Below are 16421 nucleotides of genomic sequence, written 5' to 3' on the forward strand. Positions count from 1 at the left end.
AGTAACTGAAACCCTGCCTACCTCTATTTCCCCCAGTAATTGGCTGTATCCACTTTTATTTAACCAATAGTGTTAAATTGGAGATCAATTTACATAACATCGCTTGGTGTGCATGGGGATGTACTCATGGAAGTGACCAGACCTTGGAGGACAGTATTTAGCATTTGAATACCTAGCAGCACCAGACCAATCCCCAACAAAGGGTAATGGAAGAATATTTTGCACAATATAACATCATCAAAACATTTATCTTCTAAAGGTTTTACATTTCATGTACATCCGTTTTTGAATCATTTATCCTCTTTTATAGAAACTAAGTTATTTTTGCACATGTAGGTCAAAATTCATTTTCTGATACTGCATGAGAAGTTCCCTCAACAAAATAGATAAACAAAAGCCTGTTCTGTAGTGTCTGTATATCTGAAAGTAGGTCCCAGACCATTGGGACAGCCTGACTCCTAGGAGGCTTGTCTATAGTGGCTGATCCTACCTTCTGGCCAAGTCCCATGGCTGTTGAAAGGCCTCAGCTATCATGCTGACCTTGTGCATTCAGCAGCTGCCTGGCCGTCTTCCCTCACCACACGAGCCTCTCTGGAAGTTCTTTAAGCATCCGTAGTACCTAGTGAAGAAATTCCCAAGAGTGAGCAAAGAAACTAAGCCAGTGTAACCAAGGCAGAAGTTGTGCACTTGAGGTAGCAGAGATGACCTTATCAGCATCAGTGGGAGGAGAGGCACTTGGTCCTGTGGAGGCTCAACAGGGGGATGCTAGGGTGGTGAAGTGGGAGTTGGTAGGTGGCAGGAACACCCTCATAGACGCAGGGGGAGGGGAGATGCGGTAGGGAGCTTGCAGAGGGGAAACCAGGAAAGGGGATAACATCTGAAATGTAAACAAATAAAATAACCACTAAAACAAAACAAAATTCAGTCTTGGACATGTGGAATACACAATGATCAAAAGAAGAGAAAAGTATTGATTTATAAAGAGAGGGCGGGTGGCCAACAATTGCACACTTGTACTCATACAATTAATGTACAATAGACAAGGAACAGGAAATCTTAAATTAGGGAAATATACATATAAAATGGTCTTTTTTTCTCATCCAATTAATAGAAGGACAATTATGTGTAGTGATTAATGGAGTATTTAAAAGTTAAAGGGAACAAAAACTTTAGAGTTCTGAGGAAAGTCTGAAATCTCCAAACGGGAGAAATATTCATTGATCAATACTGATTGTGTTCATACAGATACGTATGATGACATTGTCTTGAGGGAATATCCCCAAAGAAAATGAGTTAGTGTAGCTTTTCTCTTGTTCTACAGAGTCATGATTGGTCTTCTTGTTGTTGTTTCTGTATCTTGTTCCAATTTTTTTTTTCTGGAAGGAATGTGGTCATTATAATAAAGCAGTGTATTATATAGAACTTTTAAATACACTGAGGAGATGGTATAGTTTAAGGTAACATAGAAATTAAGTTATCTCGATAGTATAAATTGTTACTCTTCAACATGTATTTTATATCATTATATTTCAAGTTTTATATGTAATGTTTCTCTAATATCACACCCAACCACACAAGTTGATGGGTACAGTAGCTTCTAAGAACCACCTTAAACACTTTCCAGCTTTGAAAGTACCAATGTTCTGAGATGCCCAAGGTCACACCGAAGTCTCCAGTTGTGTATGTATTGATTGCATGTCTCACATATGTATTAGATCATACCTCAGGAGAACGACACGCGCTCTAGCCTGACGTATAAGTACATCATCCATGAAGACTCCGTGCCAACAATCAACAGTAACAACGTCATCCAGGAGGAGCTGGACACCTTCGAGTGGGCGCTGAAGAGCTGGTCTCAGTGCTCCAAACCCTGTGGTGGAGGTGACAGCTGCATTCTTTTTCAAAGCAGTTTATCCATTCTATATTGCTACTTCCTAACTGTAATGTTGCTACCGTTAGGAAACACAATGTAACCATCTGGGTTTCCCTGAGCTCTTAGACCACCCCTGTGAAAGGGGTCATGGCCCACATGTTGAGAACCACTTACTTAAACCATCGGAGGACCTAACATCCCTGTACTCTTTTCTCTAAGGTTCATGTCTTGTATTCAGTACAGTAGTGTTGCTTTAAAAGTTATTGACTCTATAGTTCTTAATATGACCCCGTCAGCCTCCCAATATTAGAGACCGAGTCCTATTAGATTTATTTACTCAGCTTTGACTGGACAAATTACTCCTAATGTATTTTTATTTGCTAGATTGGCTAATTCCCAAGTATTTACTGTTTGAGTCTTGCCCCGGTTGCCTTTTTGGTCCATCAGCCTGTCCTCAGGATGCACTTCTCCTGGCCCCATGCCCATGGTCCATTTCTTTTCATGGCAGCCTCCTCCTTCTTCCTAGTGGTCCCTACCTGCACCCCCAGCCTGGTAACCAATACCCCGCCTACCTCTCTTCTCCCCAGTAATTGACTGTGGCTTCTGTTATTTAACCAGTTGTAGAAGATTGGCGACCAACGTTTATCCATCATCATTTGGTGTGGATGTACTCATGGGACTGTAGGCAGATCTTGGGGGCCAGTATTCAGCATTTGAATACATAGCAGCACCAGGGCAACCCCACCACAGTAGCACTTTTCCCCAAATCTAAACCTTCCTCCAATCCGATTTACTGAGGCTGCCGCCGCCTCTCCATCTTGCTGTCCATGTGTATTCACATCTTTTCTGTCTGTGCTAGCAAGAGCGCAGTTAATTGCATCCATCTATATAGCTAATTATGCCGTGTTTTTGATGCTACTGCCATACCGAATGCTTCGTTTATCTATATGTCGATACAATGGCTCTATGATATCAGTACTATTTTTAATCTTTATTATACTGGTGGTGAAATTGAAACACATGGACGGTAAGTAAGATTCAGACCAGGTTAACTGAGTACCACGCTGCCTTGCTGTACTGAATTTTTTCTCTTGTTTTCCCAGACCAGATCCACAAGACGGATCCCATTTTTATCAATATGTTTGTCTGTTCTACACAACAAATACTCTAGCATTAGACAGGCAATGACAGAATTCGCCCCACCAAGCAGAATAGTTAAATCACTATCTAATTAAGTTCTGAATGATAAACAGAAAAAAATATTCATAGTAGAGAATTCTGGGTAAACCAAATTTAATTAACATTCAGATTTTTTTTTTTTTACAATGTTTCTGGAAAGGGCATAATATGTTTGGGGCTTTTACGAATGGCACTTTGTTCCCCATTGCAAGATAGATACTGATTTAATTTGGATCCTATGTTCCACATAGACATGGTCCTCAGGGTTATCACTGACATTTTAATATGCATGGCATCTGTGCCTGCCTCCCTGGGCTTCCTTCACTGTTTTGAAAGAGAAGATTATTGTGGCTCCTCCTCTCTTTATATGGTAATCTCTTTTAATGGATGACTAGAATTATATTGTTCTTGCAATTAAAATCCTTCAGCTGTCTGACGAGTGGCCCTGAAGACACACAGCCATTCAAAGCAGTGTACTCGTAGAGAGTTAATAAGCCGAGACTCACCATTAGGGATCATTAAACAAAGTATATCACAATGGCATTGTACAAAACAACTGGCTTACATGTTTCAAGAATAGTAAATGCCATAAAGATGGATTTGGGGGATTATTGCCGAGGAGGAGACTGGGATGTTAGGTGAACCCCATGGTCCCTGACTGGTAAAGCCCTGCTGGAAGGAACTGTACAAGGACAGTGGCAAGTTTTAAATATTATTTGCATACCATCTCTGCAATCTGGAAAGCGTGCATGTAGAGTGAGCTGTAATTTTGACAGTAAATGAGATAATTAATCTAGACTCATTTAGATACTCAGATTCCCTACAACTTTTATGTGGGCTGTGAAGTTTTCAATTTGTTGTCTGTGGGTTTGTTTGTTTTACAAACATCACACTAATGACCGCCAGGTCCAAATGCTTGTCTGGTGCTCATGACTTTGTAGAGCTGATGCTTTCTTACCTCCTTCCTCTCCACACATGACATGTTCTCTGCTCACTGGAAGCATCCACCTGCTCCACGTTCTTCCCTGTATGTGGCACTGATGGCATGCCATCTCCATTGTGCCGAACAGTTTGAGCAGCATTGTTCTGCTTGAGGAGGGGTGGGTCTGTAAGGCTTCCCTGTCCCTTCCCATCAGCTAAGCTGGTGGCCTGTCCCGTGTGTTCGTTTCTGCCCCTGCAGAAAGTTCATCGCTGAGCTCCATAAAGGCCCGTGCTAGTCACCTTTGAGCACCGCAGTGGTTACCTAATCTAGTCTCACACGGCAGTGTGAGCATTCTGTCTCAGTCACCTGCAAGTTCACGGACGGGCACTGCTTAACAAGTGTTAGCATTTATTAAACATAAATTCTGAGAAAATGGGCCTTATAAATTCATTTCTATTCGCTTTTAAATGGCTACACTTATTATGGTACCTGGCATATCATGCGTACGCAGTAAGTGGCTAAACAAAACTTATTTTCTGACCCAGGGTTCCAGTATACGAAATACGGATGCCGAAGGAAAAGCGACAGTAAAATGGTTCACCGCAGCTTCTGTGAGGTCAATAAGAAGCCGAAACCCATCAGACGCATGTGCAACATTCAGGAGTGCACACACCCGCTGTAAGCACTTAATCACGCCGCCCTGCTGTCATGGCGGGAATGGGAATACCTTCAAGGTTCTGTTTAACTCAAAGCTCTTGCATTTACCTGTTTAATTAAGTCCATCTTATCGCCAGGCAAGGTGTGTTTAAAGCTGTGGTCCCTGGCTTTTCTCTACATTCCGACTCCCGAAACACAAACATATTCCTGCTGTTTTGTTTATTTTGGTATCTGATTGTTACCCATTTTCATCTAAGTGTTGCCGTCTACCCATTGACTCTCGGGGGAAGTGACAGGTTAAGTATGAAATGTTGAGTTTCTTCCAAAGATTGAGCACTCCTCGACACTATAGACCACACTTAACTCTTTTTTGGTGTTAATAATACGGGACTTATTGCACTGACAGTGGTAACTGAAGTGATCGTCGCGTGTGTCTCAACAGGTAAGTCACACTGTAAGAGCAGAGTATAGCTTCCTTTTTTGTAAAACTGTCTGTCTTGAAGACCAATCACATCTAACTATTTAACACTCAGGGGTCGTATTAGTTCTTTTCAGAGTTCTGCCTCAGCCCGGCTTTCACACACCTTCCCCTCCTGAGTGCCCTGAGTCACCCATATCTCATTCTTGGTCCATTCATCCATTGCAAGGGGTACCAGCCTCTTTAGGAACATAAAGAATAACAAAGAGAAATGTATATAGATTTAACCGTAGATACTTAGGAAAAGCATCGAAGAGGTTAGCATACAATTATGAGTAATGTCTTGCTTCTGTTCTCACCTCTGAATTCTGGGAGACACACATGTAGGTAGACATATCTTAAAGTATCTATTCCTTTCTTGGCTAGACTTCAGAGTTATTGATTCTCAGTTCTATAGGACATATTTTTCTTATCTTGTTAAGTTCTTAAAGCCTTGTTGTCATCAGAAGGCAACTTCCCAGAGATGAAAGGGACCAGCGGAAACATCGTTTCTAGTGTACTGTATCCTCATAGACTTCATGGCAGGTCATTACACTTAGGGTGCGCAAATACATTTAGATAATGTTAAAAAGGAGGCAATTGATACATGTTTACACTCAGGCACTTGGTTCTTCTGTATGGTACACACTCACGAATGTCTTCAGTTTTGAAATGCACTGTTGTCAGCTACATGAGTTATGCTTTTTGGTTGATCAGCCAACCTGTTTCTCTGAAGGCAGCTAAGGGAGTCCTTTGTCATCCCCACATCCTCTTCTGTCCACTACCACCCTTGCTCCCTACTTCAGGGAGGCCTGCTCTCTTACACGCTGTTTATAGGTCGTGAGTTCCTTGAGTTTTTCTTTCAGGCTTTCCCTCTTGCGTATGCTTGAGTCATACAGATTATTGGACCCTTCCAGAACTACTAAGTCCTAACGCATAAGCCTATCGGTACCTGAGTACGCTTTGCTTTTCGCCGTTCAAGTCTGACCTAGTCTGTCAAAATGAAATACGGTATTTAGAATACGGAATTGTGCTCATCTTTGAAGACCTCAATTGTGACTCCCGTCGAAAAGACATGTCTTTTGAGAGAGCTGTAATCACAGCTGACTTCCCATGGGAAGTAGCTCTGAACGTTAGTCTCAGGAAATTTTTATGAGGTGCATTTAAGGAGCTGGTTTCTACCAGGCCCGCATGCATGACTTTTTCCTCAGGCTCGCTAAGGTCCAATAACAGTGAGAGCTAGAATATTGAAACAGTAAGGTTAATATTTTGCGAAGAAGAGTGTTAACAGCCAAATCCTTTTGCTGTTCAAAAGCAAAGTGTTGGGCTCATTGTCAGAAAGTTGCTTCCCCACAAAGGTGCTCTCATTTGGAAGACGGGAGGTGCCCGGGTATCGCACTGTGTGGTTGCTGTCTGTCTGTCTACCTCACTGCTCCCTCTTGCCCCCACAGCTGGGCAGCAGAAGCGTGGGAACACTGCAGCAGAAGCTGTGGCAGCTCGGGGTACCAGCTACGCACCGTACGCTGCCTCCAACCACTCCAGGACGGTACCAACCGCTCAGTGCACAGCAGGTACTGCCTGGGAGAGCGCCCGGAGAGCCGCCGGCCCTGTAATAGAATACCCTGCCCAGCCCAGTGGAAAACAGGGCCCTGGAATGAGGTGAGGTGTTTGTTAGCATGCGGTGTTTAATGTGTGTCAGGGTTAGGAAAAAATTACTACTTAAAGACAGTGTTTGTGGTTAAGAATAGGTGATAGGGACAAACCGTGATTGGGTGTTGGGTGACAGGGAGGCATCTGAAAGGCCCCTGAATCTTCTGAGATCATTGTGACTTCCCCTTACATAAGTTCTAATCCACCACAGAATGTAAGACCCTAGACATCAGTAACCCTGCCCACTCACCCTCCACCCTGACCCCTCTTACTCTTTCCTCATTGTAGCTGGTAAAGTAAATTTTCTGTGCTCCAAATTGTGCTTGTTCAAGCCCGCTTCTTTGTGTGACTTGTTCTTCCCTGTCTCTGGTCTAACCGTATCTTTCCCCTCCACCAAGGTTCACCACCATAGTCCAAACTCCTAACTCACTAACCTTGTGATCCCTTCTACCAAGGCTTCCTCCGCCCTTAAAGGAGAGGAATCAAGAGTTTCTCCTCAGAGTGTCTCTTACTCAGGATAGCATTGTGAAGCTTGTCTGAGTTTGTTCTTGCCCTCTGACCAAGACAGTGAGCCTTCCTTTCTCAATGCATAGTCAAGCCTGAGGTCAAATGATATTTGGAGGCTGACTAGATCAGTGTTTTATTGTCTCTATTACTACCTGTTCTTGATATTTCTAAGGACTCAAAATAAGAGGGCTATAGAAAGACGGAACATTGAAAGCCAGGTGCAGAAGAAAGGACCAGTTGTCCACAGGGGATAACGTGGAGAAATGCCCGTTCCCCTTAGAGACCTGGAACTGAGCTTCTCCCAGCCCAGCCAACCTCAATAGTACAGAAGTTTCTCAGCTTAGTTTGGAAGTTCCTGTCAGTAAATTCTACTCTATGTCAGAAAAATAAAGGGGTTGGGGGCTGCCTCTCAGGACCCTGAGGTTATCTGGCCTCAGAATCTCTGTGCAGCATCTCGGCCATAGAGAGAGAAATCCAGAGATGGTTTGTGGTGTGTGTTGTGGGGGGCGGGGACCCTGGGAGCATGCATGTGCCTCAGCTCCGTAGAATCAACATCTGTAATGTCAGCCTTTGTCTCCGTAGTGTTCGGTGACCTGCGGTGAGGGAACAGAGGTGAGACAGGTTCTCTGTAGGACTGGAGACCACTGTGATGGGGAAAAGCCCGAGTCTGTCAGAGCCTGCCAGCTGCCTCCCTGTAATGGTAAGAACATCACAAATCATTCTAAACACTGTAACACTGTTGAGCCTCAGAAAGCAGAAATCCCTTTCCCCATAAGGTCTCAAATTTGCATTTGCTTACCAAGAAATAGTCAAATGAAGACACCTTTGCAAATAATAGCCTGAGAATGCTCTTTGAAATATGGCCAGCATCACTGAATTACCAAAACCAGTATACGGGGGATACTGGGTGGGGCTGTGTCAAACATGGATAGCTTCTTCCAATGTGAGTTTCTGTTGGGGATGACTTTTTTCCTCTCTTCTTTGCCTTTATAATCTTGCAGGATTAGAGTTCGATTATTACAGCAGGCTTCGAGATGCTTTACCAAAATGATTTAGGCATACAGAAATTAAATGTGGCTCAACCTTAAGATCCTTTCTAATAATTGCCCATGTGTATAAATGTGATCCCAAAACAGACACCTTGTACATGTGTCAAAATCCAGCAGTTGCCTGAGTGGCCTGACTAGTTGTATTTTGAAAGTAGAATATTTATTTATTTAAAATCTGAACTGGGGAGCTAACTCACTGGGTAACGTGCTTGCTGCACGAGTACACGGACCTGGGTTCAGGCTGTGGGCGCTCCTGATGGAGCACAGGAGGAGGGAGAGACCCTCTTCTACATGATAAGACAGAGGGCAAGGAGGACAAACACCTGACATCTGCTACTCTCCTTACCCTCATTGCTACACGCTCTGGTGAAACTCAAGACTAAACATTGTTTTCTCTGATCTAAACCCATAAGTAATATTAAACTCTGATATCCACCCCCACTTTTTTTTTCCAAGACACTTGGCAGCTTCTTCAAATAGCTTTGTAGTTTGGACATTTTAGATATTCAGTCTTTAAGTATTGTAAACAGCTATACTTGCAATGGCAAAACCCCAAGAGCATTTTTGGAGGTTCTAAAGGGGAGCACACATATGCGCATGCCCTCGACCAAAGACCACTCCTCCTCTCTTTGGGCAAGGTCATCATCTTTGACCCAGAGTGCAGCTACGGGAGGCATTTACATGGAGTGTTGAGGGAGGAAGGGGGGTACCCGCCTAGCCAGTTAGATCAGCCATGTTATGCCTGGTGATCAATGGGGCGACATGTCGAGGCCAGTTCACCCTCATATCCCTTCTCTTGGGCTTTTTTCCTTTGACTTATGTTATAGTTTTTGTTTCATCCTATTTATATATAAATAAAACAAATAGCTCTACTCAAATCTTCCTGGCAGTGGGGCTTTCCTTGCTATGCAACCCAGTGTTTGGGGTTTCTGAATGAAAGACACACACACACACACACACACACACACACACACACACATATCTTAATATACCTTAAACAGTCAATCGCCAATCAAAACCAAGTGGGGGCAGGACCCTCATCTTCCCTCTAGACCACAACACACTAGGATAAGGTAGACAAGTGGGTTGTCTGTCACTTACACCTACTGAAAGGGAAAACTGATGAACTACTCAAAGACAGGCCTCATGTTCAGGAGAAGTTGACAATAAATAATGGACTCCACAGTCGTTTTCTTGTCGGAGTGTGTGTGTGTGTGTGTGTGTGTGTGTGTGTGTACGTGTGTGTGTCTGTCTGAGTCTGTGTGTGTTTGAGTGAATGTGTGTGTGTACAGGTGTGTGTGTGTATGTAGATGTTTGTGTGCCTGTGTGTGTGCGAGTGAATGTGTGTGTGTGAGTGAGTGCATATGAGTGTGTGTGATGTGTGTGTATGTGTGTGAGTCCATGTGTGTGTGTGTGAGTGTGCATGTGTGTATGTGTGTGTATGTGTGTGTGTGTGTGTGTGTGAGAGAGAGAGAGAGAGAGAGAAAGAGAGAGAGCATGTGCACACGCAGTGCCTTAATTTGGTTACCCTTGGTAGATTTTTGCTTTAGTTTGTAAGGAGTTTACTTGATTTGGGGGAATTTTTCTTGCATTGGGTTTTGTTTCTTTTCCTTTCCTTTGTTCTTTTGAGGAAGAACTTAAAGGTGCATTGGGGGTGAGATTCTGGAAGAAATGGAAAAGAGGAAGATTATAACCAAAATATATTTAAATTTAAAACTGTTTTAAATAATAAAAAAATAAAAAGAGAATAAGATGAAAAATAAGAAAAGTGAAATGTTTCTAAAAGTTTCACCGAAAGTTAAATTTGCCAGAGATTCCCTTATGGATATTGATGACTACATTGGGTCCCTTGTAGTCTAATTTGCTAGTAACAGTATTTTCAATCACTAATGTTGAATATTTTCTGTAACTATTAATATGACTGAATTTTATTTCTCTTATACAATAATTATAGTAATTAATTTTAAAATAGAATGTCATTTCTTGAAAGGAAAAAAAAAGAAAAAGAAATGCTAAGCACCAACATGGCCACAAGGGGGAGACATAGGACTTCTTTATTTAGCTGTTTCCTTTGGAGCTTGATTTTCAATCAGAACTCAAAGGGAGAAAAAAAATGAAGAAGCGAACCCTGCCCAGTTAGATGCTCTTCTTGTTGCTGCATATGTTTGCCCGTATGTAGTTATTACCATGAGAGCGGAACACCTTCTAGGTAAACTGTCGATTTTACTAGCTCAAATATGTACACATGGCTAACTGTCTGCACAGATATACATGTTCCTTTTTGGTGGTAGTGGGTGAGATATTACAAAATCAGTGTACGGTGGAGACAGCACAATTCTGTAGGTGTGCCTGTGTTTGTTTCAGGAGCTTTCCTGCCCCGGGTTCTACGTCTAAAGCCAATTTTGGGAGTTCTGGCATGACAAGTTTCTATGCTATTTCAGCCAAACCGGTAGGGTAGCCCTCAGTCGAAAAGGACAGATTCAATTGGATCACCCTTTGAGGTCTGATGTACAGCTCCTTTCCCACAGTTCTTAGGACATAGGGGCAGTGTGAGAAGGCTATAAAGTATCCATTACTTTAATGGTGTTAACATGATGGAGTGAAAGAATGTCTGTGAGAAAGACTCCCTCAGCAAGGGCTTCAGCATTGGTCATAGTCAGAGCAGTCTGCTTCTTTTTAGACAGACAGACAGACAGACATTCAAAAGCGAAGACCTGATATTTTGAGGTTAAAAATCTCACAGTCACCAATAACACCACCTAGCTTATGACCTCAGCGAGGATACGGTGTTCAAACTCCATACAATGCAGTGGGCTTGTATTTGTCAAGACAGCATGACTGTCAGCTTGGGATGGGGACATGGAATGACATGTGAAATGAGAAAGTAGCCTGCTGTCGACGTCACCAACTGACCCTCTTAGAAAGAGCTCCCAAACATTCTTTATAGAGTTATGGGACAGATTTGTTACCTTGAAGAGTGTTCTTACAATTTGATGGCCTATGGGTGCCATAATTCTTCACTTTTTAAATGGTACTGGGCCATGTTTGTCTCTATACATATCCTGGGCCACATGTATAAACATAGGATACTGTCAGCTCCATTAAATTAAATATAAAACATATGACTTACTTAAGAATGTGCATCAGTAAACAGGAAGCCTGTTTCCAAGGCAGAAAATTGCATTTTAATCAAAGTTATCATTTTCCTTTGCTAAAGTGTTGTAACGATTTAATTGGTTATAGGTGCAGTGTTTAATATTCATTTTAATTGTGACTTGAAAATCATGGTGGAGGTGCATTATTAGAAAGGCAAACTTCGATATCACACAATTAAAAAGGATGCCTTCCCCCCATCTTCAGAACGAATCCAATTTTTCTCCTTCTATAATCCGATGCACATCTCGGTTTTGCCTCAAAGGCAGCATTTCCGTCAGTGATCTGACACCTTCTGCTGGAGATGGTGAAAACGGTGACCAGGCCAATTGTGTAGTAGGCACGGAGCTGCCTTCTTTCAACCCAGTGTGGTGGGACATGCTTATAATCTCGGCCCAACAGGGGCAAACCCGGGTAATGCACCCGGGTAAGACGAAAATCAAAACCTATCTGTTACCCGTGTACCCTTCCTGATGTGTGTGCTTGTTAATGATGTTTGTTTCCCTGGGGATCCCTTTATGTTTGTGCATGTGGCTTGATTTATTTATTTTTACGTTTTTTTGCAGACGAGCCGTGCTTGGGCGACAAGTCCATATTCTGTCAAATGGAGGTGCTAGCAAGATACTGCTCCATACCAGGCTACAGCGAGCTGTGCTGCGAGTCATGTAGCAAGCGCAGTGGCACCCTGCCACCGCCATACCTTCAAGAAGCTGCTGAAATCCACAGTGATGCCATCTTTGGCCCTAGTGACCTCCCTAGGTCCCTAGTGATGCCCACACCCTTCCTCCCTTACTACTCAGGGTCCCGTGCCGACAAGAAATCCTTGAGTAGCGTCTCCTCCGTGGCAAATCCCAGCGCATATGCTGCTTTCAGATCCAGCAGCAGAGCCAGTGTTAGCTTCCCCCGGAAGAAAGCACAAGAGGGTGGAACAAAGACGCCGGTATCAATGCCACCCTCCTCATCCATAAAGACTGATCACCTCCATTCCTCTTCCCCTGGGGCTGCTGCCCCCTCCCCTGCTATCACTGATTCCATAGGTGCTTCTCCCCAGACAAGAACCCCAAAGAAAGATGGAAAGACTATTAGCAGGAGACATCCGATCAGGTCAACCGCCTCAGAGAGATGAGAAAGCAGACTAGTGGAGCTAGAAGTCAAAGGGAAACCTGGACAGCCTCCCTCCCTGCATGGTGCATACAGCTTGTTAAAAAGCGGTACTCTCCACAAAAGGTTTACTCATGTCCTCTGTACATGGAAGGACAGGAAGTGCTGGTTCACTTTTTAGTTGCTTCCACCCTCCTCCCGTTCCGCATCGACTTGTTTACCAGAATCCATTGGAAGAAAGCGCCAAAGACTGTTTTCAGAAGGAAAGAGCCCAGTGGCCGGTGGCCCCTGCCTAGAATGTCAGCAGTTGGGAAACTAAAGCTAGAGGTTGGCCGCCAGTCCCCGGGACAGCCAAGAACAACTCTCCCCAAAACAAAAGAAGAAACGGAAAGGGTTCCTCTCTAAGGAAGAGACTGGAGATTGTGCATATCAGCTGATTTGTTCTTTTTAAAAGTTACAGTAAGAATAACCCAAACAAATGCCAGTGGTTTACGCTTTGAGAAATTTTGGAAATAATTCTTAGACTTGTACTCCTATTTATCTATATTAGAAATACTGTATGAGCAAATTTGCAACTGTCGTGTAAATACTGTACATTGCAGAAATCAGTATTATTTTAAAAGATGTTCTCAAATGGTTGTTTACTATCTGACGTGTCTGGGTGTTCTAGGGTGCCTGTCATTGAGTATTGCCTTACGTGACATTCCAGGAGTTGATTTCAAAGCAGAGTAGGATGAAGAAGTTGGGGTTTGCCATTTGCTATCTGTCTGACACCTCAGGTGTACGGGTGACTCATTTAATCTACTGCCTTCCACCCTTGCAACCAAGGGAACGGCACTGGTGTCCTCCGTGTGTTTGCGCACGCAGGCTGCAGCAGCAAAGCTTGTACAAGGCAAAGCCCAGCCTTCTCACCATCGCACCAGAGGGCATTGTGGTGATGCGCAGCGTCTCATGGTGCTATCAGCTGTACTTGATAGACTGTGATCGCCACAGATGTCTGTTGCGTGTTCCTTCGCAGCTGAGAAAAGTTTCATCCGGCCAGAGCTGACACTTGAGGACATTAGAGCTTTGAAAGCAAGTCCAGGGAAGAGTCTTTGTCATGGTTGAGCTATTTATTTTCTGCATGGTTCGTATCTAAATGTTCCCAGTCATGATGCATCGGACTGCAGTGCCACGCAGGTAGTTGGGTCAGCGACCAACATGCTCACACAAAGCCGTAAATGCTCCCTCCAGGGAGTGGATGTACAGTACTTGTATATAGGACACAGAGCTGAAGATATTTATTTTAAGAGTTGATTTTTTTTTCTCGATAGTCTTCTTTGTATGTCTTTAGTATTGACACTAATGTTGATGGCATTTTAGTAAACTGGAGAGACATGATCAGAGGTGTGCGCTATGCTCTGTACAGAAAGGACAGATTTAAACCGAGCACACAGCCAATCCAAAGAACGAAAATTGAATAGATTCTCACCTTAAAAACAATGAGTAAATTTGGCAGTCCTTGATCGAATCCAGGACCTCCCACATGCTAAGCCAGCACTCCATCTCTGAGCCGCATCTCTAACCCCTTTTATATTTTCAGTACAGGATCTCCTTAAGCTGCCCAGGCAGGCCTTGAACTTGTGATCCATTTGCCACAACCTCCCAAGAAGCTGGGATTGCAGTCAAAGCTTGTGTTAAATATTTACATTTCTAAGTCGTCAATACAGAGTTGATGACTCGTTCCCCTTCGAGACTCATAAAATAGTCGGGAATTCAGCTAGCTGTTCAGTAAATAATGAATCAGAAAGATTTCCAAAAGCCAGGTGAGGCAGTGCACACTTGTCGTCCCAGCATGCCCAAGCTGAGGCAGGAGGATTACTGTGAGTGCACAGCCAGTCTGGGCCATGTAGCAAGACTCTGCTTCGAACAAAACATACTTTAAGTATGTAACAAGTATTTCCTGAATTGCACTCAAAGACAAAAAGTGTTGTGAGCATGCTTCTGAAGTCATTTTCTAGCCGCGTCTAGAAATCCATTGCGCAGACTAACGTAGAGATGCGTTATCCTTTCAAAGCACGGAATGGGAAGGCCTTTTGGGTTATGACCATCATAAATGAACAGTCTAAGCTATGACTCAATACCTCGAAACAACTGCTGCTACTTCATGCAAGAATTTTAAATGTCCTGATAGCTAAGTCATCCCTGAGCCTTAAAAAGTTCTCTCTCCTTTCTTCCTCCTTCTCTTCTCTCCTCTCCTCTCCTCTCCTCTCCTCTCCTCTCCTCTCCTCTCCTCTCCTCTCCTCTCCTCTCCTCTCCTCTCCCTCTCTCTCTCTCTCTCTCTCTCTCTCTCTCTCTCTCTCTCTCTCTCACTTCACCAGAACGAAATTCTCTCTAGTTTGCTTGGGTGTACACACATCTGGTCCACAGGGAATCTGAAGACGGTCACACACGTACACCTCCCACAAGATGTACATATTCCTTCCCCCCTTTTACCTACGCGCTTTTTTTTCTACTAAGCCAAACGTTCCTTTTTATCAAGGTGTACACTACTGATGCTGTTTGTTGTATTGGGAACACATAGCAATAAAAAAAAAATAAAAATGAAAGAGGAGACGTGGCCTGACCTTGATTTCCTTGCTAGTGTCCTCTGTGCTTGTGGTTTCGAAAGCCTCTTTCCCTCCAGTCAAGTGAAACAATGACCTTTCGCTGAAGATGCTAGAGAGAGTCAAGATAAAACCGCAGGTTTAAAGATGCTAAGAAGCCATAGGAGGTGCATTTTGCTGGTGTCTTTCCCTTAGGACTATGTAAGAGAAGAACAATTAGGCTGATGGTATAAGGAAGAAAAGAGAGCGTTCTCCTCCCACCCTACCCCCATGCAAAATCTCAGAGGAGCTGAGACACCCAGCAGCTTTGTACCATGAATACCTGAGGGCTGAATGGGGATTTCACACTGGACTCAGGAGGAACAGAACACCACAGGGAGTGAGGCCTTTATTAGCCAAAGAGACACTGGAGTGCAGATGCCAGGTTGAGTGACAAAGCAGGAAGAATCGAGTGTTCGGTTTCTTCAGCCGTGACATGGACAGCAGACCTCTGATGTTACAGGGGAAAATGAGGTAACACATGTAGACAGCACAGGGCCTAACACATAGCGCCTCCTGGTGGACATCAAACTACTGTCTATATAATCCTCCTAACTTCATGGCAGAGTCCCTCGGCTGTCTGGCTCCTTCCGATTTGCTCAGTCTCGCTATGGGTAAGCAAGATGGTTTGGGAAATCTCAAGATGAAATGCCGTTAAAAGTTGATATGACAAACGCAATATAAATGCTCTCCAGTCATTGATTTTGAAGGTTTTTTTAAGCTGTTTCTATCCATCTACCTTTTCCAAACAACGGTCAAACTAAGCGACTTAGCTAGCATTTTTCCTGGGAACTTGGCTGATGGCCAAGAGCGTGGGCTCTCATACATTTATTTCACTGATATACTCTGCAGCCAGCAGCAAAGTCAGTCTTCTAGACACACTTTGTAGTTTCTTTATGGAGAAGCCTTTTAAATTTAAGTTATGTACGGAGAAAAGTTCAATAGGAGAGGGATAAAAGTCCGAAGAAGAGTTAAAGCAAAAGGACTATTGAAACTACACACAACAGAGTAAGTTAGAAAAGCCATTCAACGCCCGCAGACATCATCAGCTAAAACGATTCTCTTTGGTCCCAGGTGCTTTGAATGATTTCAGCCACAGCTGAAGGTGAACTTTTAAATTCATTATATTGTCCATGATGCAAAGAAAACATAATTCACTAATAGGAACCTGAGATCCCGAGATTCTCAGAACAAAGATGCTACCCATTGCTGTAATCAGACATTTCATCTAGGAACGACCTCATCGATT

The 16421-nt window shown here is 43.4% G+C and overlaps 1 protein-coding gene across 2 annotated transcripts in view; it reads left to right on the forward strand.

The window, feature by feature from the left end:
* Adamts3 (ADAM metallopeptidase with thrombospondin type 1, motif 3) overlaps positions 1 to 15141 on the forward strand; it is a 206639-nt gene extending 191498 nt beyond the window's left edge. For both annotated transcript variants that reach the window (NM_001394709.1, NM_001394710.1), the window contains exons 18-22: positions 1716 to 1881; positions 4520 to 4652; positions 6540 to 6747; positions 7828 to 7945; positions 12014 to 15141. In NM_001394709.1, coding sequence (NP_001381638.1) covers positions 1716 to 1881; positions 4520 to 4652; positions 6540 to 6747; positions 7828 to 7945; positions 12014 to 12573 — 1185 coding nt within the window. In that variant the 3' untranslated portion in view covers positions 12574 to 15141. The remainder of the gene's footprint in view (positions 1 to 1715; positions 1882 to 4519; positions 4653 to 6539; positions 6748 to 7827; positions 7946 to 12013) is intronic.
* The last annotated feature ends 1280 nt before the right edge of the window (positions 15142 to 16421 follow it).

The sequence above is a fragment of the Rattus norvegicus genome, chromosome 14 (assembly GCF_036323735.1).
Source record: "Rattus norvegicus strain BN/NHsdMcwi chromosome 14, GRCr8, whole genome shotgun sequence".
NCBI classification, from domain to species: Eukaryota; Metazoa; Chordata; class Mammalia; order Rodentia; family Muridae; genus Rattus; species Rattus norvegicus.